Below are 26,627 nucleotides of genomic sequence, written 5' to 3'. Positions count from 1 at the left end.
CTGATTGAAGAAGTGCACTGGGGGCTAAGTAAGCAAGGGAAGAGCCACCAATTCGTGGGGCAGTGGAAGCAAGGCCAGGGGCCTTGACAAAACAGTATCTGCGTTCAAGTGCAAGTCTTTTTGTTGTTGTTGTCGTCATTGTCACTTGTGGGGGGCTGAACTCTGGGCCTGGGCGCTGTCCCTCAGCTCTTTAGCTCAAGGCTAGCGCTCTACCACTTGAGACACAGCACCACTTCTGGCTTTTTCTGCTTATGTGGTGCTGAGGAATCGAACCCAGGGCCTCATGCATGCAAGGCAAGCGCTCTACCACTGAGCCACCTTCCCAGTCATCAAGTGCAAGTCTTTAATTGACAGTCAGGGCAGCTACTACAGCAATGAACCCTACTCTACTGTATAAGGAGGTTAATCTTTTTGCTTAGGAAATGCAGATTACAATTGTAAAAATAGTTTTCAAAGATACTATCTGAACAAAACTAGTATTTTACCATCTTTCATCCCAGTGATATAGAGTGCTAATCTACATTTTAGGTGAGATGGGTTTTTCTTTTCCTACAACGTACGAATATTCCAGTAATTATCATATCCCACCATCAATTAAGATGGGGTGAGGGAAGACTGTCTCAAAACTAAATTCATATAGCACACCTCAAGTTTTGTTTTCTCTGGTTCTCATTATTAACATTGCTAAAGTATCAGGAGACTACATCAGGGAAAACATTAACATGCTTGCACAATTTCTCAGAAATTGAGGTGACCCAGCATATAAACCACCAATATCACTGAGGGGTCGGGGGGAGGAGACACGTGGAGGTGTATGTTTGTGTGAGTGAGTGAGTGTGTGTGTGTGTGTGTGTGTGTGTGTGCACAGAGCTGGTTAAAAAGTAAGTAGCTTAAATATATTTTTTCCCTCAGCAAATATTTATTGAATATCTACCATGTACTAAGAATTGTTCAAAGTTTAGTGGGTTCATATGTCTAGCAAGAATGTTTTCCTTTTGTATACTGCAAGCTAAAAGAAATTATTAGAAGTCAACTCTCATAAAAGCTACTCTATTTTCTCCATGAAAGTAACTACTCATGTACTTTTTTTGGTCAGTTGTGGGGCTTGAACTCTGGGCCTGGGCATTGTCCCTCAGCTCTTCAGCTCAAGGCTAGCGCTCTACCACTTGAGCCAAAGCACCACTTCTGATTTTCTGGTGGTTAACTGGAGATCGGAGTCTCACAGACTTTCCTGCTTGGGATGGCTTTGAACCTCAATCTTCAGATCTCAGCCACCTGAGTAGCTAGGATTACAGGTATGGGCCACCAGTGTCCAGCTACTCATGTACTTTTACATTTTATCAGTGCCATCCATTACCTACCAGGGAGTATTTTGTAAAACTTAAATAAAGGGTGAACTGTGAGATTTGTTTTCTGACTTGTGAAGTTTGCATTTGCTTCACTTGTGTATTGTGCTTTCTTTTTATCCTTGCCAAAGAAGAAATTAATCTAGGTTCCAATGCTATAAAGTAATGTAAAACTCAATTATAAAATTCACTAATGAAAATAGCCTAAGAACAAAAGTTTAAGATTATTTCCTGACAAATATTTCAAAATAAATTGTATTCCAACTTTCTTTTAAATAATAGAATCATATAAAATTACCTTGAATTTTACTTGAAAAAATACCAGCTTTTAATGTATAAGAAAGGGGGCTGGGACGGTGGCTCAGTGGTAGAGTGCTTGCCTTGCATGCATGAGGCCCTGGATTAGATTCCTCAGCACCACATACATAGAAAAAAGCCGGAAGTGGGCACTGTGGCTCAAGTGGTAGAGCTCTAGACTTGAGCTGAAGAGCACAGGGAGAGCGTCCAGGCCCAGAGTTCAAGCTCCACGACCAACAAAAAAAAAAATAAAGTATAAGAAAGAAACCACATTTAGACACTCTCAGTTTACACGTGCATTTAGATAAAGTTAGACTGGTTTTTTTTTAAAGGAGATCTTATTTGAAAATGTAAACATAAATTGCAAAGTTTCATGATTTTAAGAACTATATAACCAAAGCAAAAATGACTATAAACAGTTATTATTTTAAAACAGTTTAGCCTTAAAATAACAGTCATCTTACTCTTATTTTGCTTCTTAATTAGGTTACATTTGACCTTTTTGCTTGGGCAACAATAAGTTTCATAACTAAATGGCTTATGTTTGTTGCAAAATAACAGGCCTCCCTTTGGGCAAACATGAATTTGTGCACTTTTACAAATTTATTCATTGCTTGAAAATGTCTTAAGTCATTCAGTTCAGAAGGTCTATTCAAGAACTGTTTCTTTCAAACTAATAAACCATCTATAAGGACTAAGATGTTAAATTTATTATATACTTTGATTTACACTGAGAATAGATATTTTTATTTTTATTTTATTTTGTGGTCCGGTCATGGGGCCTGAACTCTGGGCCTGGGCGCTGTCCCTCAGCTCTTCAGCTCAAGGCTAGCGCTCTATCACTTGAGCCACAGCGCCACTTCCGGCTTTTTTTCTTTTTATTTATGTGGTGCTGAGGAATCAAACCCAGGGCCTCATACATGCAAGGCAAGCGCTCTACCACTGAGCCACCTTCCCAGCCCGAGAATAGATATTTTTAGTAGAACAATTTCCTCATGATTCTACGTCCTACAACATGAGTACAAAATTAAGAGTATTCTACTTACTACAATTCTTGAAACTTGAACTCTGTGTTTGTGTGTTTGTGTGTCTGTGTGTCTGTGTGTGTCCCAGTATTGGGACTAAACTCAGGGCCTTGCCATCTCATTTGGTTTTATCATTCCAGGCTATTTAACCCTTAGTAATAAAACATGGAAAAATTACAGGTCCAGAGATGTAGAAGGAATGTTTCTTGTTCAAGCCTGATTTCATTTTATCAAAAGAAAATATGCCAGACTGTTACATTGTGTAGTGTCACTTCTAAAGCATTATGAACTGAACACTTGAGGAGAAATAATGTCCTTTGCCTATGCTAACATTTTCATTTTTAAGCATATTTTAATTAAGATACTTAAAATTGTTACTCATGAAACATAATCATAATCAAGACTTTTTCCAGGAACTCTTAAACATAAACGGACAACTTATAGAGTGGAAGAATGTTGCCAGCCTAATGGGGAGGTATGTGAACTATCCAAGTACTCGGGTTTTCTGTGAGACTCTCCCATCTAAGACAGTCTATCCTTTGGAATAGTTTGCTATGCCTTCAGGCAAACATCTGTATGTAGTCTTTGGATATATGTTATATCTCATCAGCTGTGAGAATGAAAAATAATACTATTGTGCCAGAAACTATTTTAATCAAATCAGTAACAAAAGATTTGGGGATTCATTGAATTTTTATTTCCTTAATCACTATCTCAGCGAAAATATCCATGCGATTGTCCATTGAAGAGTATGAGGAATGAAGATAATTCAAGAGTACTGAAAATGACCTACCTTTGTGGGATATAGAACATGTGCTGAGGAGGTGGTTTGTAGAGCGTCCCTTCATACACAGGCCAGAGCCCACTTAAAATTCGGAAGAGGGAACTTTTCCCACAGCCATTGGGACCAGTTATCAAAAGATGCATTCCTTCTTGTACCTAAAGTGAGAAATCAAATTACAAACTAACTACAAAATGTAAAATTACTTCACTTGGCATCATTTAAAAGTGTTTTTTTTTTAACTTTTGAGAACATTCAATCACATGGGTGACCTCCCATGGGCAAGAAATCAAAGAAAAATGGTTTAGGGTTGAGAATCTCCAGTGTGGCTTTAACTAATGTCTAAAATGAATTGCAAAGAAGATGAATTTCTTGAAATAAATACTGGCTTTTCAATGTTTTTTGTTGTTGTTGATATGCCAATACTGGGACTTGGCCTTTTTTGCTGAAGGCTGGTGTTCTACCACTTGAGCCACTGCTCCACTTCTAGCTTTTGCTGGTTAATGAAAGATAAAAGTCTCACACATTTTTCTGCCCAAGATGGTGTTAAACTCTGATCCTTAGATCTCAGCCTACCAAGTAGCTAGGATTACAGGCATGAGCCACCATTGCCTGGCTTCAAATGTCTTAATTGAAATTTTGTTATCAGATCTTCCACACACGTAAGGCAATTACAACCACATGGGAAAATAAGACCAATCATAAAATTTATATTAAATTTCATTAAATTTCTATTAATAGTTGATTAAACTTACATTGAATTCAAATACAACTGAAACTCATCTATTACTCTGTAAAGCAAAGTTATCTGAAGAGCTAACTAAATTACCCAAGTTTGTATTTCATCCATCACAAAAAGTCCATAGTCATAGACATGTTTTTCTGTGTACCATTTTATATGAAGGACTTGTGTGTCAGCAAATTTTGATAACCACAAGGTGTCTTGAAACTGATTCCTTCAAGAGACTGTGTGCACATACATATACACATGCATACATGTATACATATATATAAATGATATTCATTCTCTACATATAAACATTCCATACTTACAGTATCCAATGATAAAATAGTATTTTAGATGCTTTCCTTTATTTTAATTAGTTAATTAATTAATGCTCCCTGTGACTTGATTTTGAACCAAGGTTTCCTGCTTTCATTTGGCTTGCTTGCTTATGGGTGGCACTCTTACCACCTAAGCGATGCCTCTCGTTCAGCATATTGTTGTGAATGGCGACAGAGATTCAAGAATTTTTCTGCATGGGCTTGGCTTTGAACTGTTACCCTTCAGGTCTCAGCTTCCTAAATCGCTAGGATTAGAGACATGAGCCATTGTTGCCAGGCTTGTTTGTCATATTTTAATTTTAGTTTGACTAAATGTCATGAATGTCCACTACATTTGGTAGGATGAAGAAGTTGTATTCTTGTGTTCAATAAAGGATATGGTGAGCAATAAGAAAAAAGGGATATCATTTAAAAGTTGATTTGCTTTTCCCTAAGAACAAATGTGTTATAGTCAATAAGACAATCAATGAATACAATATGAAAGCATGAGAGGCAAAAATCTGCAGGATATCTATAGCTGTAGCTTTGTAGTGAATGGATATTAATACCCAACATCAGTAATGTGGATTTTTTTTAATAGTAAAAACTCAAAGATGAAGGGCATCATATTGCTAGCCTCAAAGAAAATCCTGCAACTAGCCTTGAAAGAACTAATGTGCTTTCTCTTTCACTAGACAAGATTAAGAAAGTTTAAATGTATACAAGCTTCCATATTTCCCAAGTGACTTGTGAAAGATATATACCAGGCTGAGACACGCATTCACAAGATATTTTAAAAGGCACACATCTTTTAGGATTAGTGATTTCTAACTTAAGGAATTATATTTTAATGTAAAATATAATAGAAAGTTGTGTTACTTTTTATTGATTTAAAATAAATAGGTTTCTAGAGGAAGAGATTATCAAGATTGTCATCATTTCTTTTCTACCCTCAAAATTAACAATACCATTTGCAGAAGAAAATTCAGTGAGTGAAAAATACTTTTTACCTCATACTGTTTAGCAAGCCAGAGAAGTTATGCCACAAATATCAATACTAATTGGGCACTAGTGGCTCATGTCTGTAATCCTATCTACTCAGGAAGCAAGATCTGAGGATAGCAGCTCAAAGTCAGCCTGACAAGTCGTTTAAGGATACAGGTGGACCTGCTGCAACAATGAGAAGTACAAGTTGTCACGTCAAAAACGAACTTTACAACTTTGGTGAGGGGGGGAGGCTGGGAAGGGATGTGAAGGGTAAACAAAGGAGGAGGCTGCAATGCTTGATAAGAAATGTACTCATTATCTTGCCCATGTAATTGTAACCCCTCTGTACAGTATGTTCACAAAAATTAAAATTAAAAAAAGTCTATGAGACTCTTTTTATTTTGTAGCCAGCAAAAAACCAAGTGGTATTTTCAGCTTAGTTTTCATAATCAAGACATAAAGGTTATTCTCCAAAGAAAAGCAAAGCTAAATTTAATTCTATGAATCTTATGCTTCTTTTTCCTAATAGTAAATGTGATTCCTGAACAATAATCGTATTATTTTTGTACTTTCCGTAAGGAAAAATGAGAATTCATTTCCACATATTAATTTATGAAGAAATTTCCTATTGTTCCCCTAAGTTACCTGGCATAGGCCCTCAGTGCACTGTACTTTTGATTTTTGACTTGATAATACAGCAGTAGAAATTCTTCTTTTCTCTCTGCTCCTAGGAAGTAACTACTTCTGTACCTGAGCCACTGTGCATACCTTTCTTGATTTCCCCTTCTTCCACTTGCTCCTCCAAGCATGTAACGTAAAGTACATGAATTCTGAGTTCTTTTGTTTTAGTGTGATAACAACAAATCAGAGAGTTTGTGAATATCATCTTACTTTGAAGTTTAGACTGGAAGCCACCACTTCTCCCGCTGGCGTAATTATGGGAACATTTTCACAAATAATTCCATGATCCACATCAATAACTTTTCCTATAATTAAGGATTAGCTTACGTTACAAAAGCTATCACAGTTTACTGCTAATGAAATGACTCAAAGTATAAGATAGTCTAATGGGTAGATGTAATTATATAGAAAATTCATATAAATAACTCAGGAAAATATAAATGGATGTGAAACAAAGTTTAATGGATATTTGTATTTTTGATACCTCTATGTATGAAATCTTTCTGAGAAGCACTATTTTATAATAGTCCAATGTCAACATCATTATAATAACACAGCTAAATGTAATCTTTTAAAACCCAGCCATATGTTTTACAGCTAATTTTCTCTATTATCAGTCTTCTTTTTAGGAAAAAAATATCTCCAAAAACAGAATCAAGAAATTGGATAAGATGTTTTAATACATAATGACCAAACACATTTAGAAACAGAAGATAATGAAAAAACAGTTTTACATTTGCTCTAATTCTATATGGTAATTGAATTTTAAGAGCAAACAATTTATTCAGCAATATGTTTCTAAGTGAAATTATGGAAATATTTTCCTAAATAAAAGTAGAATAACATTTTTTATGGTATCTAGTCACTACCCTTCACTTTACAATACTAATTTTAGGGATTGCAGCTTATATAATGTTTGCTATTTAAATATTGGTCCCTTATAAATAGTAAAAGCTATCTTCTAAAAAAACAAAAACCCTTTAGCTCTGTTGATAAAATAATACTTAAATATAAGAAAACGATAAAAAGCATATGGATTTGATACCTTTAATTTCCCGTGTGTCACTGAGGGGTAATTCTAGGTTAGTTCCATTCTTGCTCTGAGTTTCAGGCTCTTGAGTGACAGCAGCTCTTTTATAAATGCCTCTCTTTACTTCATCAAACACCCAAAACATATTATATACTCGAGCAGTATAACCTGCTAATTCAGTGACCTAAAAGTAAAGAGGAGAGAAAAGTTACTATATCCATGATAGGCTTTAAAATAAGTATGGAGGGGCTGGGAAGGTGGCTCAGTGGTAGAGCGCTTGCCTTGCATGCCAGAGGCCCTGGGTTCAATTCCTCAGCACCACATAAGCAAAAAAGAAAAAAGCCGGAAGTGGCGCTGTGGCTCAAGTGGTAGAGCGCTAGCCTTGAGCTGAAGAGCTGAGGGACAGCGCCCAGGCCCAGAGTTCAGGCCCCACGACCGGACCCAAAAATAAAATAAAATAAAATAAAATAAGTATGGAATTATTTGAGCTTCTTGATGTAATTTTTTATTTTTATTTTTGCCAATTCTGGGGCCTGGGCACTGTGTCTGAGCTGCTTTTGCTCAAGGTTAGTGGGTGCTCTAACACTTTGAGCCACAGTGCCATTTCTGGCTTTTTCTGTGTAGTTTATTGGAGACAGGAGTCTCATGGACTTGCCTGCCTGGGCTGACTTTGAACCATGATCCTCAGATCTCAGCCTCTTGAGTTGCCAGGATTACAGGTATGAGCCACTAGAGACTAGCTTGATGTCATATTAAAGATGCTATTTTATCATATGTGAGGAATAGATAATACATTTGATAACTAATGACAGTAAAAGAACAAAAAAACTTACACAGCAATAAATCTAGATATCAATGTGTGTGTGTATGTGTGTGTGTACCCATACCAGTCCTGGGACTTGAACTCAAGGCCTGGACACTGTTCCTGAACTTTTTTCCTCAATGGTAGTACTCCACCACTCTACTTTTGACTTTTTGGTTGTTAATTGAAGGTAAGAGTTTCACAGGTGCTTGCCAGCACTGGCTTTGAACTGTGATCCTCAGACCTCAGCTTCCTCTGTAGCTAGGATTACAGGCATGAGCAATTGGTACTCAGCATTATGCAACTGGAACTGGAAGTTTTTTTTTTTGGTCGGTCATGGGCCTGAACTCTGGGCCTGGGCGCTGCCCTCAGCTCTTCAGCTCAAGGCTAGCGCTCTACCACTTGAGCCACAGCGCCACTTCCGGCTTTTTCTGCTTATGTGGTGCTAAGGAATTGAACCCAGGGCCTTATGCATGCAAGGCAAGCACTCTACCACTGAGCCACCTTCCCAGCCCCTGCAACTGAACTTTTAAACACATAATAAATGTTAATTTGAGTCAAGTTTCAAAATGAGAAATGAGTCTTAAGGATCTTTTTGCCACACTTCTGATTTCAAATAGTAGAAAAATATTTTTCTTCTTATTATGAAATGAGTGTCTCTTAGCCAAACTGTTTGTTAAAATTCCTGTTCAGCTAGGGAAATATCTGTGCTAGAGGGTATCAATTTTGAAAGCCAGCTCAGTAAAAAAGTCTAAATCCTTTTCCAAACCCAAAACCCAGGTTCTTTTCAAGCAAATGAGATTTAAATTGCCAAGAAAAAGCATAAATATATGAATTTTTCTAGGTGGTAGTGGATAAAATGAAATACATCTTTGCTTTAGTACAGAAGGTTCAAGGAAGATGCCTTGCCCCTATTATGCTTGCTGTTCAATTTCTGTTAACTTCCTTTCATTTTTCTACTGAGAGACCACCTTGTTATCAGGTATTGTGAAAAGTGACTCCTGTCTTACCTTTATCATTTGTACCCCTCAAAGGAAAGTTAAAGGGCTGGGAATGTGGCCCAGTGGTAGAGCACTTGCCTTGCATGCCTGAGGCCCTGGGTTTGATTCCTCAGCACCACATAAGCAAAAAGAAAAAAGCCAGAAGTGGCGCTGTGGCTCAAGTGGTACAGCACTAGCCTTGAGCTGAAGAGCTGAGGGACAGCGCCCAGGCCCAGAGTTCAGGCCCCCGGCCGGGCCTTAAAACAAAAATTGTGAAAGCAAGGCAGCCCTAATAAATGTTTTCTAAGCACTAACAAACTAATACAACAATGGTAACATTTGTATAAGTATTTTCATATGCAAAACTTAGGCTGTAATTTGAGTAGGTAGATGTTATTGTTTAAAAGTTATCTAGCCAGGTGCCAGTGGCTCACACCTGTAATCCTAGCTACTTAGGAGGCTGAGATCTAGGGATCAAGGTTCAAAGTCAGCCTATACAGGAAAGTCCATAAGACTCTTATCTCCAATTACCCACCAGAAAACCAGAAGTGGCGCTGTGGCTCAAGTGGTAGAGCACTAGCCTTGAGCTGAAGAGCTGAGGGACAGCGCCCAGGCCCAGAGTTCAGGCCCCACGACCGGACCTAAAAACAAAAATTGTGAAAGCAAGGCAGCCCTAATAAATGTTTTCTAAGCACTAACAAACTAATACAACAATGGTAACATTTGTATAAGTATTTTCATATGCAAAACTTAGGCTGTAATTTGAGTAGGTAGATGTTATTGTTTAAAAGTTATCTAGCCAGGTGCCAGTGGCTCACACCTGTAATCCTAGCTACTTAGGAGGCTGAGATCTAGGGATCAAGGTTCAAAGTCAGCCTATACAGGAAAGTCCATAAGACTCTTATCTCCAATTACCCACCAGAAAACCAGAAGTGGCGCTGTGGCTCAAAGTGGTAGAGCACTAACTGAACAAAAGAGTGCAGGGACAGTGTCCAGTTTAAGCCCCATGATCAACAAGGGGGGAAAAAAAAGCTGTCTACTGAATGAAAATAATAGCACTGCCATTGCATTTCTGTCTGCTTATGTTAATGGCTAAAGAATAATTTCTGAAACATTATCTGGAAAAAAGTTTGCAGTTACAGGAAAACAAAGCTATTCAAAGGAAACATGGGCAAATACAAATATCTGAATAAGAAAAAAATATATGTCCAAAATCCAAATGCAATAAAAAAGGTAAGAAGCAATGAGTAGGTAGCATAGTTATGGTATAGATAAGGTATGGACAGAGAGTGGTATGGGCAGGGTGTGACTATAAAAACCTGCAGAATGTGTTTGTGGACAAATTACTCCAGGATATAGATATAAGACAAAGGACTTGTCCCAGAAACTGACTACAAAAGGAATCCAGCTTGAACTCAGGGCCTGGATGCAGTGTCCCTAAGCTTTACTGCTCAAAGAATGCTCTATCACTTGAGCCACAGCTCCACTTCTGGCTTTTTGGTGATTAATTGGACTAGCAAAATAATTAAAAAATTATGACTTTCAGTAACTCAGTTGTGAAAGCAAAGAACAAAGTTTAAAACTTCATTATCTAGTAAACTCAAGGTTAGCTTAGAAGCTAAATCTATAATAAGGCTCTAGCACTTTATATTGATGTGCAAACCTCAAGAGTAATTAATAGAGAGAAAGACTGTTGATAGGCATCTCTGAGTTGAATAAAGTGATTTTAATCTTAACCCTAAGGGATGTAGATCTGTTACCATTCTTCAGTAGCCACATACATATTGTACAAAGCATTAAAATGAGTATTAAGAATACAAAGGTGATTAGACAACCCTTGTTGCAAAGGAACTTAAGGTCTGATGCAAGAGTCAGAACAATAGAAGGTGGTGCAATGTCAGTTGGACACAGATAAAGATGGCCAAGGAAGATCCAAACTGCAGGAGAGGCAAGGGGAGGTTAGAGGAATGAAAGAAGGCCTTACCCCGGAAATCTTTTTCGGGGCTGGGAAGGTGGCTCAGTGGTAGAGTGCTTGCCTTGAAGTATGCATGAAGCCCTGGGTTCGATTCCTCAGCACCACATAAGCAGAAAAAGCTGGAAGTGGCGCTGTGGCTCAAGTGGTAGAGTGTTAGCCTTGAGCTGAAGAGCTTAGGGACAGTGCCCAAGCCCAGAGTTCAGAAAAAAAAAAAAAAAAACAGTGCAAGATTTCATCGATGAAGGATGGCTAAAGCTTGCAAGATACAGAAGTACTATTACTAGCTGACATGTTGAATGCTTCAAATGTATTGCATCAGGGGCTGTAGAATCTGGCTCAGTGGTAGAGGGCTTGTCTAGTCTGTGCAAAGGCCCTGGGGTCAATCCCCTGTAAGAAAATGAATTGTCCTCAGTACTCTACATTCATTAACTAGCAACAGCCCTTAATCAGTACCATCATCATCCCCTTTTTTTTTTTTACAAGTGAGTAAACAAAAGTACAGAGGGTTTAGGGAACTTAACCAAGCTCACTTAATTGGTAAATACAGAAGCAAGAATGTAAATATAGACACTGATTCCAGAGTCCATAGCTAAGGGATTTTTTTTTTTACAATTTAAAAACAAATAATTCTACTGACAAAAAAGGGAAGAATCAAATAGTGTACCAAGCAGACATGAACTTGAGAGGTGCTGCTTTAAACCTTGACCATACTCCTAAAAGCTAGCATATAGAAAAGGTATTCCTGAAACACTATGTGTACTTGTTAATTTACATTTTGCTTGATTTTATTTATTTATTTTTTCCAGTCCTGGGGCTTGAACTCAGGGCCTGGGCACTGTTCCTGAGCTTCTTTTTGCTCAAGGCTGGCAGTCTACCACTTGAGCCACAGCGCCACTTCCGGCACCACTTCTATTTATGTGGTACTGAGGAATTGAACCCCAGGGTTTCATGCATGCTAGGCAAACACCATCACTAAGCCATTCCTAGCCCACTTGATCTGACTTTAATCAGATTGACAAGAAATGCCAAATACCTCTTTGTAGGAAGACATAATCCTCTCAATTGCATCAGCTCCTGAGGCAAGCAAGTTCCGTGCAGTGGTGAAGGCTTCCGTTCGGTCACTCACCATGGCTTGCTTCTGGCCACCCTCTAGATCTAAAGTCAATCATACAACTACTGAGTTTCTCTTTCAAAGTAACTCAATGTCCTATTTTAAAACAAACTAAATAATGGTGAAAACAGCCATTAATATTTCATTAGTACTAGCAATTTTCTAGAAATAGAACAAATGATTAAAAATTGAGTGCCGGATAAGTAGATTTTATTTGAAGGTCCCTTTTATTATCTTCTAAAAGGAGAGCTAAGGCAGGTAAATCTAGAGGAATGAAGAGGATTTTCATGTAGTTTTCTTTCTATTTTTCATATTTCCAACTCCCTGCAATCATTATAGCTGTGCAATAAGATACTACTGATCTAGTCAATGAATACTACTAATGAATATAACAAAACATTCATGGTGTAGTTTCTTTAAAATGCAAACTAGCTGGCCTTCAGTCTAGACTCTGCCTTTCTCAAGATTCATCTATTTCCCAAACTTTACCCTGCTCTGTCAGTCTTCTGGTATTGGCATGTTTAATTTATTCTAACTTTAATGTACTTTTTATTGCCTAGCTTTTTATTTTCTTAACTCTCCTCTCAAGAGGAATAAAACATCACTTAACTTTAATTATAGATTTTCCTAAAAAATGCTTATCTGACTCTTCCAGTGGATTATCATTTTCTTGAGGGTCAAAACTCTTTCATGCTTAAATCCTAATATTCAGTACAGGACCTAGCACATGGTATTCCACAGTGTATAGTGAGGGGGTGGATGAATGGATGGACCAATGGACCAATGGATTGACTGATGGACACTGTTAGGTTCTTAGCTGAAAGCCAAAAATCAGACTAAGGCATGATTTCAGGTTGTACTACTTATGGAAAAGTATCAAGCTAAGTAGAGCAAGATACCCTCTCCATACCTAATTCTAGTCTTTAAAATGAAGGAAATAATAACTCATCTCAGCCTTTTGTCCCAGGGTTAAAAGTAAAAAAAGAGCCAGGCACTGGTTGGTCACACCTGTAATCCTAGCTACTCAGGAGGCTGAGATCAGAGGTGGAGGTTCAAAGCCAGCTCGGGAGGCAAGTTCATGAGACTCTTATCTCTAGTGAACCACCAGAAAAGGTAGAGCGCTTGCCTTGAGCTGAACAGCTGAGGGGGAGTGCCCAGGCCCAGAGTTCAAGCCCCACAACTGACAAAAAGAAAAATAAATTAAGAGTAGTGTTAGTCAAATATGTGACCCACAGAACCTGCTGTAATGATGGCGTCATTATCTTCTCTAACTACTGCTATTGTTGAACCAGGTTGTATTTCAACCTTTCTATCGAGTTGACTCCCTATTTGGGCCTGCAGTAAGATTATCTCTAGACTTCCAAATTAGATGCTACAACTGAATGAAGAAATCAGTCATGATGTGAGATGGCCCTTAGACCGCTTGGATATTTATTTCCTCCTAGTTTATATTAAAAGTTCTGCTCCTGTGACAACATAACTATATAACTTCTATTCAGATATTATTAGGAGATAGTTTTAGAGGGGCATTCCACCTCACCCCATCATAATTGGTATCATCAAGAAAACAGATGACAACAAATGCTGGTATGGATATGGGACAAATGAAAATTCGTACTATCTGCTGATACATATATATATATATATATAAACTAGTCAAGGACTTATGGAATTCAGTATGGAGGGTGCTCAAAATTGAAAAAGAGAACTCTAATATGATCCAGCCACATATATATATATATATATATATATATATATATATATGAAGTACATTTCTTTCTATGTATAGTTTCCTAAAGGAATATTGGTATGCCAATTTTTATCACAGCACTATTTATAATAGTCAGATTATGGAATAGGAATGATATTATGGAATACAGAATGTTAGGCTAGCTGCCTATCATAGTGTGAATAGATGAAAGGAAATGTAGTACATATACACGGTGGTGTTTTACTCAATCATTGAGAAGAATCAGATTATGCATTTGTAGAGTAGCTGATGGAGTTGGTGCTGTTGTCTCACAGCTGTAATCGCAGTTCAAAGCCAGCCAGGGAAGAAATCCATGAGGCTCTCATTTCCAATTAGCCACCCCCAAACAGGAAGTGGAGCTGTAGTTCAAAGTGTTAAAAGCACTAGCCTTAAGCCAAAAAGCTCAGAGATAGCTCCCAGGCCCTGAATTCAAGCCCCATGACTGACAAAAAAAAAGGGGGAAGAAAAAAGTGAAAAAGAAAAACATATAATTGAGACCATTATGTTAAATGAAATAAGCCAGTTTCACAAAGACAAGAATCAGACAACAAAGACTAAGTAACGTGGATAGAATAGGGGACTACTAGGGGTTGACGGGAGGGGGAAAGGAGGGAGGAGAGGGGATAAGAGCCACAGTGGATGAATAGGACCCAGGATTGTGTATGCATGTATGGGAATGTCACAATGAAACCTTTTGCTAGTTACAATTAAGACACACCAAATGAAAAAAGGAAGAAAGAAAAAGAGACTGGGGAAAGAATGTGTAGTTTTTGTTTTTTTCTTTTTCTGGATATTTTCATTATCTTTAAAAGTTGCCATTCATATTCCCCCCACTTTTTTTTTTATTACAGAGACTTGTTATATAGCCAGACTAGCTTCTTATGATCCCTCAGCCTTGCCTTAATATAACAAATACTTGAATTGTAAGTGTCAATCAACCACACTCAACTTTAGAATTTCTGTGTGTGTGTGTGTATGTGTGTGTGTGTGTGTGTGTGTGTATATATTTATGTACTAGTCCTAGGGCTTGAACTCAGGGCCTGGCTTTTGTGTCACTTAAGTCACAGCTCCAGATTTTGGTGGTTAATTGAAGATAAGAGACTTTCCTGCTGGGGCTGACTTCAAACAGTGATCCTTATATCTCAGCTTCCTAAGTAGCTAGGATTATAGGTGTGAGCCACTGGAACCTGGCTTTTAACTCCAGAAATTCTTATGAATTCAGTTACACACATGATAAAATTCAGGTAATCACAAAAACAAAACAAAAAACTAATATGGGATTCATGGCAAATTACTGAAGCAGTGAATTGTTCTATCAGTTAAAACACTGAGAATATAAACTCTGAGCCCAAACTGGCTAATGATCTGAAATAGTCCTAGGACTTTTATGCATTTGGATGAAAAGGCTGTTGTCCAGTGGCTTTCATGGCAATCTCTGCTAAGAACAAAAATAACATTTGGGCTAGTAGCCGATATGGAATGGTTATTTTCACTTGCTTGGCAGATTAGTGCCTACTGGGTTCTCTCCATGCTTTTAGCCATGACAAATAGTTTCCCATGAATTTCATGCAACCCTTAACTTACTGATTGCTTTTTGGCACGGACTGTGAAAACAGTGCCAGTAATATTTTGTCATATATGTCACAGTCATCTGCCTGTCCTCGGTGAAAAGGACAGATTCATCAATGTCAGAGACATAAATCCATAGACCAAGCACAGTGCACATGCCTGCAACACATTCAGGAATTGAGGGGAAGGAGGATTGTAAGTTCAAGTCTTTCTTTCTCAGGGAGGAGAGGGAAGGGAGAGAGGGGAGAGGAAAGACAAGGAGAGAGGAGATGAGAGTAGAGGAGAGCAGAGAAGAAGGAAGAGAAGAGAAAAGCCATCCATGACCTAAAATCACTCACCTATTTTGTATCCTAACTCAACACACTTTACTTTCTTTGCCACATACATTTTAACCAATTTAGAAAATTCCCCAGTTAAGGATTCTATTTAATATTATACCTATTACTGCTACTTCTCAGTTTTGAGAGTAATAACTGTTGAAAACTAGTCCCATAACTGTATACTTCACCGAGAAGGTAAAGAAAGGGCCAATGCTATATCAAAATACAGTTATCAAGATGCCTACAACTGGACAACACCAAGAATGAACCCTAATGGAAATTGTGTATTTTAGTTAATAATAAATATTGGTTTATCCTTTGTAACAAATATTTAACATTAAGATGTAAAGAATAGAGGAAACAACTGGAGAGGGGATATTTGAGAATTCTATATTTTCTGATCCATTATTTTACAGAGCTTAAACTGTTCTAAAAATAAAGTAGCTTGGTTTTTTAAATAAATAGTAATATGATTCCTCCATACTTTTTTGACTTATAATTTGAGACTCTTCTTTGTTTGCTTTTTATCTTTGTCATCTTGATGAATCTCTGCAAAAAATATATGGCTTCAACTTGTGCCATATATAATTATCAATTCTAAATGATCTAAATGTGAAAATGAAATAACAACTAAATTTATAGAACATAAAATAGGAAAAGAGTTATATGACCTTCAGTTAGGCAAATATTTCTTTTTTTTTTTAGGCAAATATTTCTTAACTAACACATAAAACTATCCATCACAAAGAAAACTATTGGGGCTGGAAAGGTGGCTCAGTTGTAGAGTGCTTGCCTTGCATGCGTGAGGCCCTGGGTTTCATTCCTCAGCACCACACAACAGAAAAAGCCAGAAGTGGTGCTGTGGCTCAAGTGGTAGAGTACTAGCCTTGAGCTGAAGAGCTGAGAGACACAGTGCCCAGCCCAGAGTTCAATCCCCACAGCCGACCAAAAAAAGCAAAAACAAAACAAAAAAAACTATTGATAAATTGGAGTGGATTAAAATTACAAACTTCAGGCTGGGAAGGTGGCTCAGTGGTAGAGCGCTTGCTTTGCATGCATGAGGCCCTGGGTTCGATTCCTCAGCACCACATAAGCAAAAAGAAAAAAAAGCTGGAAGTGGCGCTGTGGCTCAAGTGGTAGAGTGCTAGCCTTGAGCTGAAGAGCTGAGGGACAGCGCCCAGGCCCAGAGTTCAGGCCCCACAACCGGACCCAAAAAAAAAAAAAGTAAGCACAAGAGACACTTCGCAATAAAGGCCATCTCAATGAGCCAAGTGCACCAGCCTAGATTTGTAACCCTACTTATTTGAGAAGCAAAGATCTGGAAATTGTGGTGCAGTGCCAGCCCAGGCTCAAAGAAGTTTACAAACCTCCATCTCAACCAGTGGCTGGGCCAAGCAGGATATACAGTCATTCCCAGTGACACAGGGAAGCACAAATAGGAGGATCACAGCCCAGGCCGGCTCAGACATAAAATGAGATTCTACCTGAGAATAACCAACACAAAAGGAGTTGGAGTCTGGCTCAAGTACTAAAGTTCATGCTTAGGAAATGAAGTGAAAGGATCCCCAGTATCCCCACACAATGCACACACACACACACACACACACACACACACGTGTGCGCGTGTACACCTATGTGTGCCAAAGTACTTCTTTCAGAGTTTAAGACCACAGTGAATTGCCACCATATGATGATAAGAATGTCTACAACAAAAAAGACACTATCAAACACAGGCAAAGAGAAACTTTCACACACATTGGAATGTACATTGGAAGAGCTTTTTTAGAAAAGACTACAAAATCACTAAAGCTGATCACATTTATAACCCATAACATAGTCTAGCAGTTGAAGGCAGCACATAGATGAAGGCACCAAAAAGGCACATACAAAAATACTCATTAACACTGCTAATAATATTCTCAAAATTGGATATTATCTAAATGTCTATTCTCAACAAGATAAAGTAGCAGAATGGAAAGAATGAATAGCAGAGAGAATAAATAACCTAGAGGTATTCTCAATAACACTGACGAATCTCATAAAAATAATGCTGGATGAAAAAAAAGCCAATCCCTAAAAAACACATACTTGTAATGGTATTTATTTAAAGTTCAAAAGCCAGCAAATATAATTATAGCAAGAAAGTCAGATCAATGATTGCCTTTGCTGTGGGGGAGGGAGGGAAGATAGCAGGGCTGGGGAAGGCTTATGGAATGTTCTAGGTTATTAGTATGGTTCAATTCTACTCCTGCATGTTAGTGACATATATGCTTGTTAGCACATATGTTGTACTGGGAGCAATTGTAACTACTTGTATGCTTAGCTAATTAGTACTGTGAAAGAAAGTCTTTGAAAAAGCAGGGGACTAGTGGCTCATACCTGTAATCCCGATGAGATCCGAGGATCCTAGTTCTAAGCCAACCCATTCAGTGAAGTCCTTGACATTGTTATTTCCAATTATCCACCAGTCAGAAGTGGAGCTGTGGCTCTAGTGGCAGAGTGCTATCCTTGAGCACAAAAAGCTTAGGAACAGGGGCTGAGAAGGTGGCTCAGTGGTAGAGCACTTGCTTTGCATGCATGAGGCCCTGGGTTCGATTCCTCAGCACCTAAGCAAAAAGAAAAAAGCCGAAAGTGGTGCTGTGGCTCAAGTGGTAGAGTGCTAGCCTTGAGCTGAAGAGCTGAGGGACAGCGCCCAGGCCCAGAGTTCAGGCCCCACGACCAGACCTCCCCCACCCCCAAAAAAGCTTAGGAACAGTGCTCAGGCCCTGCATACAAGCCCCAGGGCCAGCATGCGCGTGGGTGCTCCCGTGGGTGCATGCACACGCGTGCGTGCACACACACGCACACACACACACACACAGAATGTCTTTGTAATGTACTCATCATTAATACCATAGTAATTGTTCAACAGAAATGTAATTACTGTATATTCAAATTGCCCATGATATATTTTACTTATTTGTTACTGGTTTATAAGACCTAATAAAGAAGTAATGCTGAATGAGCAGTGTTGTTAAAGGTACATTTTAGAGGTAAAAATATCACCCATGGTAGTAGGGAGATTATAGGCTCCATTTCTGGGAGCAGCCTCTCTTACTTGCTCCTTCTGATTTGCCAACTCTCATTTATACATCACAGGCATGTGCACAGGGCCAGTTACCAGTTGTCAGGAGCAGTATCTTAGGTGCTCCTTGATAGGTATCTAACAAGGGATGGCAAAAAGCTAATCATATAAGCACCAGCTATTAAGCATCTTCTAGGAGCCAGGCATGGTTCTAAGTTTTATATATGTGATCTTAATCTTTAAAACTGAAACAAAAACAAATTATTTGTCCAAGGCCACAGCCTCCTAAGCAAAACAACCCAAGGATGAATGAAGAGGACTAGCAGACCAAGACTGGAACAGTGCTGGGCTTCTTTTTCTCCTTTCTTCTGTTCTTTTTTATTCTCCCTCTTGTACCTTTTTCTTTTTGCTATTGCTTCGAATCATTTTTCACCGCTTTTTGCCTTAAAATAAATACACTTTCATGTACTTCATCTCTAACATAATAGACACGGAGGATTAAAGGTAAATTCAGATGGATGAATAGATTAGAAAACATGGAATATAATTCCTAGATCTAAAAGCTCTAAGATAAGTCATTATCTTAAATTACTTTGCACTCGTGGCTCATACCTGTAAACTCAGCTACTCTGAGGAGGATGAGATCTGAGGACTAAGGTTTGAAGCAAGTCCAGACAAAAAAAGTCCATGAGATTCTTCCCTCCAGTCAATCAGTGGAGGTATAATACAAGTGGTAGAGAACCCGTCTTGAGGGAATAAGGTAAGTGAGAGCATAAGGCCTAAGTTCAAGCCCCAGTAATGGCAATCATACACAAAAAATATTTTGTCTGAGTGAGATAATCATATTTTCATGTGTTAGGCCACTGTAGATAAATATGTAGTAAAATATATACAAACATTGTAAATACATATCTTTAAATATAAAAATATTGAAGCGGGCTGGGAAGGTGGCTCAGTGGTAGAGCGCTTGCCTTGCATGCATGAGGCCCTGGGTTCGATTCCTCAGCACCACATAAGCAAAAACAAAAAAGGCGGAAGTGGCGCTATGGCTCAAGTGGTAGAGCGCTAGCCTTGAGCCTTGAGCTGAAGAGCTGAGGGAGAGCGCCCAGGCCCAGAGTTCAGGCCCCACAACCCAACCCCCCCAAAAAATATATATATAGAAGCATATTTTCAAGTAATGTTATATGATTTCATTTTTTCTTTCTTTTTTTTTTTGGTCAGTCATGGGGCTTGAACTCTGGGACTGGATGCTGTCCCTCAGCTCTTCAGCTCAAGGCGAATGCTCTACCACTTGAGCTACAACGCCACTTCTGGTTTTCTGGTGGTTTATTGGAGATAAGAGTCTCACGGACTTTCCTGCCAGGCTGGCTTTGAACCAATATCCTCAGATCTCAGCCTCCTGAGTAGCTAGGATTACAGGCGTGAGCCATCAGTGCCCGGATTCATTTTTTCTTATATATGAATTTTGCATTGCTCTTCTCTGTACATATTTTTCTTTTGAAGGAAGTTTTAAGAAATACTTTATTTCACTTAACAATTTCAATCTAAACCTTTCCTTTAATATGGTATTTTCAGGATTGGTAGGATTTATTTTTAAATATTACATCTTGTTAACTAAGCTTGTTAGATTCTCTGCATAGATTGTTTACTTTTTACTAGTCTCTGTGGGGTTAATTTGTCACCATTAATAGATGCATTTTCTCTATTCTGTGTTGAATACTCCAGGGTTTTCTAGTAAGACCAAACACTGCTAACAAAACTACATTATAATCTTGTCTTAGAATTGTCTCCACCATATATGTCTGAAGCTTTATAAAGAATATCAGAGTAAGAAATAACTTTTGGAAGACTATGTTACCAAATATCTTAGTAAAACTAATCTTAGAACCTTAGATTTTTAAGCATCTTTTTTCTATCAAATATTCTTTTACTTATGAAAGATATGTGTAAAACAGGATTCTTAACAATACCTTTTGTAATAGAACTTTTTGTGTGTGCTAGTACTGGGGCTTAAACATAAGGCCTTATGCTCTCATTTGACTTTTTTTTACTTAAAGATGGTGTTCGATCACTTGAGCCATATTTCTGCCTCCAGCTGTTTTGGTGGTTCATTAGAGATAAAAGTCTGCAGACTTTTCTGTCTGGGCAGGCTTTGAACCACAGTCTTGTGAGTAAGATTACAGATGTGGGCCACCAGTATCTGGGAAACTTTTTAAATGGTACTTTTTTCCTCTGGCACAGTTTAAAAACCTAAAAACAGACAAAATTCACTTCTCCACTTGTCTACGAGCAAATTTAGATGTGTGACATATATGTATATATACATATATTTCATATATACAGTACTTACGGGAAGAAGGACTGATAAATCCTAACTAACTAAAACAAACACTGTTATTGAGCAGTACTCAAATTTGATGTGTTTCTGTAAATCTGGTAAAGTGTTGAAACGTTGTTTTGAAACATTAAAGGATATTATTTCTACTTTTTATTTTTAATTCAGTTTCATCAAATTGGTAATGCTTAATTGTACATGATAACTAATTAAAATAGTGAGGGTTCTTTCCATTATTATCCATGTTGTCACTAAATATCAGGTACCACATGCTTTTGTACCTTATAGAGTTTTAATTAATATAACTAAGAAGTTCTTAATAGGAAGAGCTGAAGCCAACATCTGAACAGAAATCTCTCATTCACAGCAAAGCCTCTGCTTTTGTCTGGCTCCTTGGTACTAAGGCCAATTTCAGTCAAGTGGTTTTGAAAGAGGAGAGGGTGTTTTGTTTTGTTTTTTGGTCCGGTTGTGGGGCCTGAACTCTGGGCCTGGGCGCTGCCCCTCAGCTCTTTAGCTCAAGGCTAGAGCTCTACCACTTGAGCCACAGCGCCACTTCTGGCTTTTTTCTTTTTGCTTATGTGGTGCTGAGGAATCGAACCCAGGGCCTCAGGCATGCAAGGCAAGCGCTCTACCACTGAGCCACCTTCCCAGCCGGAGAGGGTGTTTTATTTGGGGAGAAGAGCAGAAAATACTGCTTCTTCAGCCAGGTGCCAGTGGTCACGCCTGTAATCCTAGCTACTCAGGAGGCTGAGATCTGAGGATCCCGGTTCAAAGCCAGCCCGGGCAGGAAAGTTTGTGAGACTCTTATCTCCAATAAACTGCTAGAAAACCAGAAGTGGTGCTATGGCTCAAGCAGAAGAGTGCTTGCCTTGAGCTGAAGAGCACAAGGACAGCGCCCAAGCCCAGAGTTCAAACCCCATGACTGACAAAAAAAAAAAAAAAGAGAAAATACTGCTTCTTCAAATAGATTAATCCCTTGGTATCCCCAGGGGGGATAGAAAGGGGGATTGGTTCCAAAAATGATTCCTGGGAATACCCAAGTCCACAGGTGCCCAAATCTCTTATATAAAATGCTGCATGAATTATATATAAATTATATCCTCTCATATACTTTAAATATACATCTATATTATTTATAGTATCTAAATATAGGTCATTGTTATACTGTGTTCTATTTAGCATAATACAAGATGCTTGTAATGCTTATAGGTAAAATTTCTATTTTTTTTCTTTTGATGGTGGTGCTAGGGTTTTAATTCAAGACCTTGTACTCATGAGGCAAGCACTGTAACACTTGAGCCATGCCTCTAGCCTTTTTTGTTTTATTTTTGAGATAGAGTCTCGTTTTCTTGTCTAAGCTGGTATGGACTATAATCTTCCTATGTATGTTTCCTGCCTTCAATGAGACAGGCACACCACTACATCCAGCTTTTTTATTTGTTGAGATGGGGTCTTATGAATTTTTTGCCTGAGTTGGTCTTGAAACAGGAACCTCCAGATTTTAGTCTTCAGAGTAGCTAGGATTACAGGTATGAACCATTGGGTCATGCTATAAATCGAATTTATTTGTTTTTCAAGTATTTTTGATCTCTAGTTGGTTGAATCCTTCGATGCCAACCTATAGATATAGAGGTCCGACTATAATTCTTCTCCATCCTAACAACCAAGACCACAATTCTCTTCGGAGCTTTACACAACCTATTTGCTTTTTTCTTTCTTGCCCTTATATTTCTTAGTTATTACAAAGGATGGAAAATGTTTGTAGAGATTGCTGATGCATTGATAGGACAGAATTACAGAAGTGCAGCTTGAGAACCTTGATCCAAAAGAATCACAAGTCATGCCACAAAGGAGATTATCTGTGTCATCAGCAAGCAGAAGGGCCTGAACTTCATGGCATTGGCATGCTCTGAAACAATATTCTTGGCTATCTAATATTCCAGCCTAATTTTCATATAACAAATCAGGGAATACTGAGTTAAGAGTATTTATATTATTATTAATACATTATGTTATTATTTATATTTACATGACTGGAGTATAAAGAACTAAACATGAGGGAGAACTCGTGTTTTACTTTTTTCTGATGGCATTTGTTTTAAGGTGAAATGCAAACTAGAAAATCACTCTATATTAGAGAATATAATTGAGATTGCTTAAGGCAGACTGCCATCAACATTGCACAGGGATCTCTGAATATTCCAGAATTGCAACAGTCCTTTGAGCCACTTGTTTCTTTTTTTTTTTTTTACACTGCTGGTCTCATTACAGAACACTGCTGTCTGCCATTGTTTCTGACTACTGATAACCATAGAATAATGGCTAAATATACAGTTTCACTCACAAAACTAGCAAAACTTGATACCTTCAAGAGAAATAATGTTCACTCTATATTTAATATTAAGTGTAAGTTTCATTACCACCATCTGCAAAGCCAGTTGCAGTGATAATAGGTAGGGCCACCATAATTAGTCCACAGCTGCTCCAAACATACTTCATCAAGAACTGCTCTATCATGATGTACCACAAGCGTTTGGATAAAATCAGGTTCATCTGATCTGCTAAAGCTTTGTAACTTTGCTGGAGTTGCTTCATTTCTACCTATAGAGGGAAAGAGATAAGAATTAATCCAGCATTAGCTGCAAAACAATCCACTGCAACTGAGGATTTTTCTCTAAATGTTCTAGACATATTAAATCATTTTGATTACTGTAGTAAACATTATTGGTGAGTTTTACCAGTAAATGCAGATTACTATTAGAATTAGTCATTGTTTAGTTTGGGTTATATATGTATTATTTTTTAAACATGCTATTCAGTAATATAATGAAAACATAATGTTAACATAATGAAATATATACTAGTGAGCAGAGGGCTGGATTCAGTGGTAAAGTGCTTGCCTAGCATGCATAAGGCCCTGGGTTCAATTCTCAACACTACTAGATAGATAGAGATACCGATAGTTATTTATGTGTGTATAGACACGTGTACATGTATGTGTGTAAATATATATGCAAGTACATATATACCCAAGTACATCTATATACACAAATTATAATTGTTGCTTCAAATTCTCTATGATGTTAAGATTAAATGATATTCTCTAAGACCCAAATAAACAGAGTCAAATGTTCTTGAACACTTCAAAAGTATCTAAAAACAACCACATAACAAATAGAGTTACACATCTCTTTTGAATTGGCTCAATGCTCTTTTGTGCAACAAACAGCACACTGTAATTTACATCAAGTTCAATGATTCAAAAACAGTAACAAATCAGCAGTAATTCAACATATGAGGCCAATTTTCAAGCAGGAGTAGAGGTCCTAACATTGAAACTTTTTTCTTCAGGCTGTTTTTGTTAAACAACTCTGATAACATTAAAAAGTAAGCAATTCTGCCTGATACTTAAAATACTATCTTCAGATCTAAAACACCTTACCATGTCATTTGTCAAGGCATCTGTATGCAGATTTCAGATGTACCACCTTCAAAATGCCTGACCTCTGTAACCTCCATTCTGAGGTTCCTGCCGTGCACTACAGTTTTATGTAATTATGCTAATTGTTTGGAGGACCTGCTTATTACTTCAAGATCTTCAATACTGAAAAGTAGTATCCTAAAATTCTCCCCCCGCCCCCCCCACACACTTGCTTCCTCTTTAGTTGCAGCTTTTTTCACTTCCTCTTTTTATAAGATGTCAAAATTTGGTGCTGAGCAAGAACTAAGAGTAATGGAAATGTCATTCTGTAAAGCCCTCCCCTGCATTTCCTAGGACTTAAAAGGCTCCATCACTGGACAGACCTCAGAGTTGTCAAAACTCCTACATGAAAGCATGGCACCCCTTCTCTTCAAAAGCAAAGGAGCAACACCAACCAGGAATAATACCATCCTATGTGAAAAGCAAAGGAGCAACACCAACCAGGAATAATACCATCCTACGTGTTCCATCCGCGCAAAGGAGTTTACTTAGTTTACAAGTACATACTTTCTTCACCTTCACTAGAACCGCTTAACCAAGTTAGTATTACAAGTTTGGAGAAAATGCTTTGGAGATAACTTTGCTTCTGTTTGTATAACTGAAATGATGTAGACTTTCCTGTTTAAAGTCCATTCTATTGAAACTTTAGAAAAGCTGGCAGTTTACAATTCTTTAACAGCTTGTGATTTAAAAGGCTAATGAGGTCTATAGCTTTAACAAAAATTTAAGGATCAAAGGGATCTAAAATTCTAAGGAAGTAGGTCCATTAACAGTGTGGAAAATACAAACATACATGAAAACGTAAGACAGGTTTCTATGCATTATCTACACAAATAAATTAACCAGAGGATGTCAAACTAAGGAGAGGAGTCCGATAGTGTAACTCGTCTGAACAAGTAAGTGCTTAACAAAATGAATACCAGGAAGCTGAACTATGGTTTTTTTTTTGGGGGGGGAGGGCAAGAATAGAGGAAGGAAGGGTGAGCAAATACAGTCCTTATATTCAGCATACATTAGGTAAAAGTTGAACCATGTTACTTGAGGGTATGAAATAACAAGAACAGCAGCAAACACACACACACACACCAACCAATATAACAGATGGTATTTACTGCTGCACAGGCTGCTTGAACCGTCTCACGTTTCACCCATAACCTTTCAAGCCCTCTCTTACCTTATGTCCTCTGTAAAAAGCAATCTCTTCCACGTTGGCTATGATTCTAGAGTGCACATAACGCAAATAGCCTTTCCTGTGCGCCTCTTCTGCCACCAACTTCCCAAATTTGGGGGAGCAGGCTTTCAGCACCTTCGCAGTGGCATACACCACAAGTCCCGCCAGGAGGGTGGGCTCCAAGGGGCTTGCTCCCCTGGACACGGCCGTCTGGATGAGCGTATAGGAGGTGAGGATGACGTCTAAAATCGGTTTGGTCAGATTGGAATACAAGTGGGCCACGGACTGGGAGAACATCATGATATCTTCAGTCAGAGACTGGTCGGGATTGGTAAGCCTCCCATCCATATTGATCACCTTGTAATAGGTCTGATTTGTAAAGTAGGTTTGATAGGCGTGATGGACGAGGCGCGTTCGGAAAGCCAGCGCCAGCTTGCACTCCAGGTACCGTATGGCACTGTTGACGAAGGTGGCAGGAATGGCAATCAGGAGCCACTTGATCAATTGGAAGATGAAAGTCCGGGACTGCTTTTCCACGATGCTCTTCACGATCTTCCCATCCAGCCGGGCCACATAGATGGACAGGAAGGTTCTCGAGATGAGAGCCACCGAGTGGAGGCACAGCCAGCCGGTTTCCGTGCTCACAAGTTTGGGAAAGAGAATCTTCCGAAGTTGCAGCAGCTGCCTGCAGAAATCCGCGTTCAACCCGGGAGCCGGTTTCCCGCACCGGGTCTGGGCGCAATGCGGTCTTCCCCGGCCCTCTCCAGCAGCTCGCTCCCCGCGGCCGGCCGGCTTCTGCTTCAGGCGCTGGCCGACCAGGGGACCGAGGGTCTTGAGCGCGTACGCCGCGGCCAGCAGGCAGGCGGCCCGCCGGGCGG

General features: G+C 38.6%; 1 protein-coding gene across 1 annotated transcript in view; it reads right to left on the bottom strand.

The window, feature by feature from the left end:
* The window catches only part of Abcd2 (ATP-binding cassette, sub-family D (ALD), member 2), a gene marked incomplete at its 5' end in the record, with an annotated part of 64,503 nt that extends 37,884 nt beyond the window's left edge, over nucleotides 1-26,619 (bottom strand). Inside the window, 6 exons of the mRNA XM_013033481.1 lie at nucleotides 3,462-3,607; nucleotides 6,372-6,466; nucleotides 7,207-7,375; nucleotides 11,982-12,103; nucleotides 23,518-23,698; nucleotides 25,753-26,619. Of these exons, the coding sequence (XP_012888935.1) occupies nucleotides 3,462-3,607; nucleotides 6,372-6,466; nucleotides 7,207-7,375; nucleotides 11,982-12,103; nucleotides 23,518-23,698; nucleotides 25,753-26,619 (1,580 nt within the window). The remainder of the gene's footprint in view (nucleotides 1-3,461; nucleotides 3,608-6,371; nucleotides 6,467-7,206; nucleotides 7,376-11,981; nucleotides 12,104-23,517; nucleotides 23,699-25,752) is intronic.
* Between the last annotated feature and the right edge of the window lie 8 nt (nucleotides 26,620-26,627).

Source organism: Dipodomys ordii, unplaced genomic scaffold (assembly GCF_000151885.1).
Source record: "Dipodomys ordii isolate 6190 unplaced genomic scaffold, Dord_2.0 Scaffold170, whole genome shotgun sequence".
Taxonomy (NCBI): Eukaryota; Metazoa; Chordata; class Mammalia; order Rodentia; family Heteromyidae; genus Dipodomys; species Dipodomys ordii.
The sequence above is the reverse complement of the archived record's forward strand: the minus strand, read 5'-3'. Positions and strand labels throughout refer to the sequence as shown.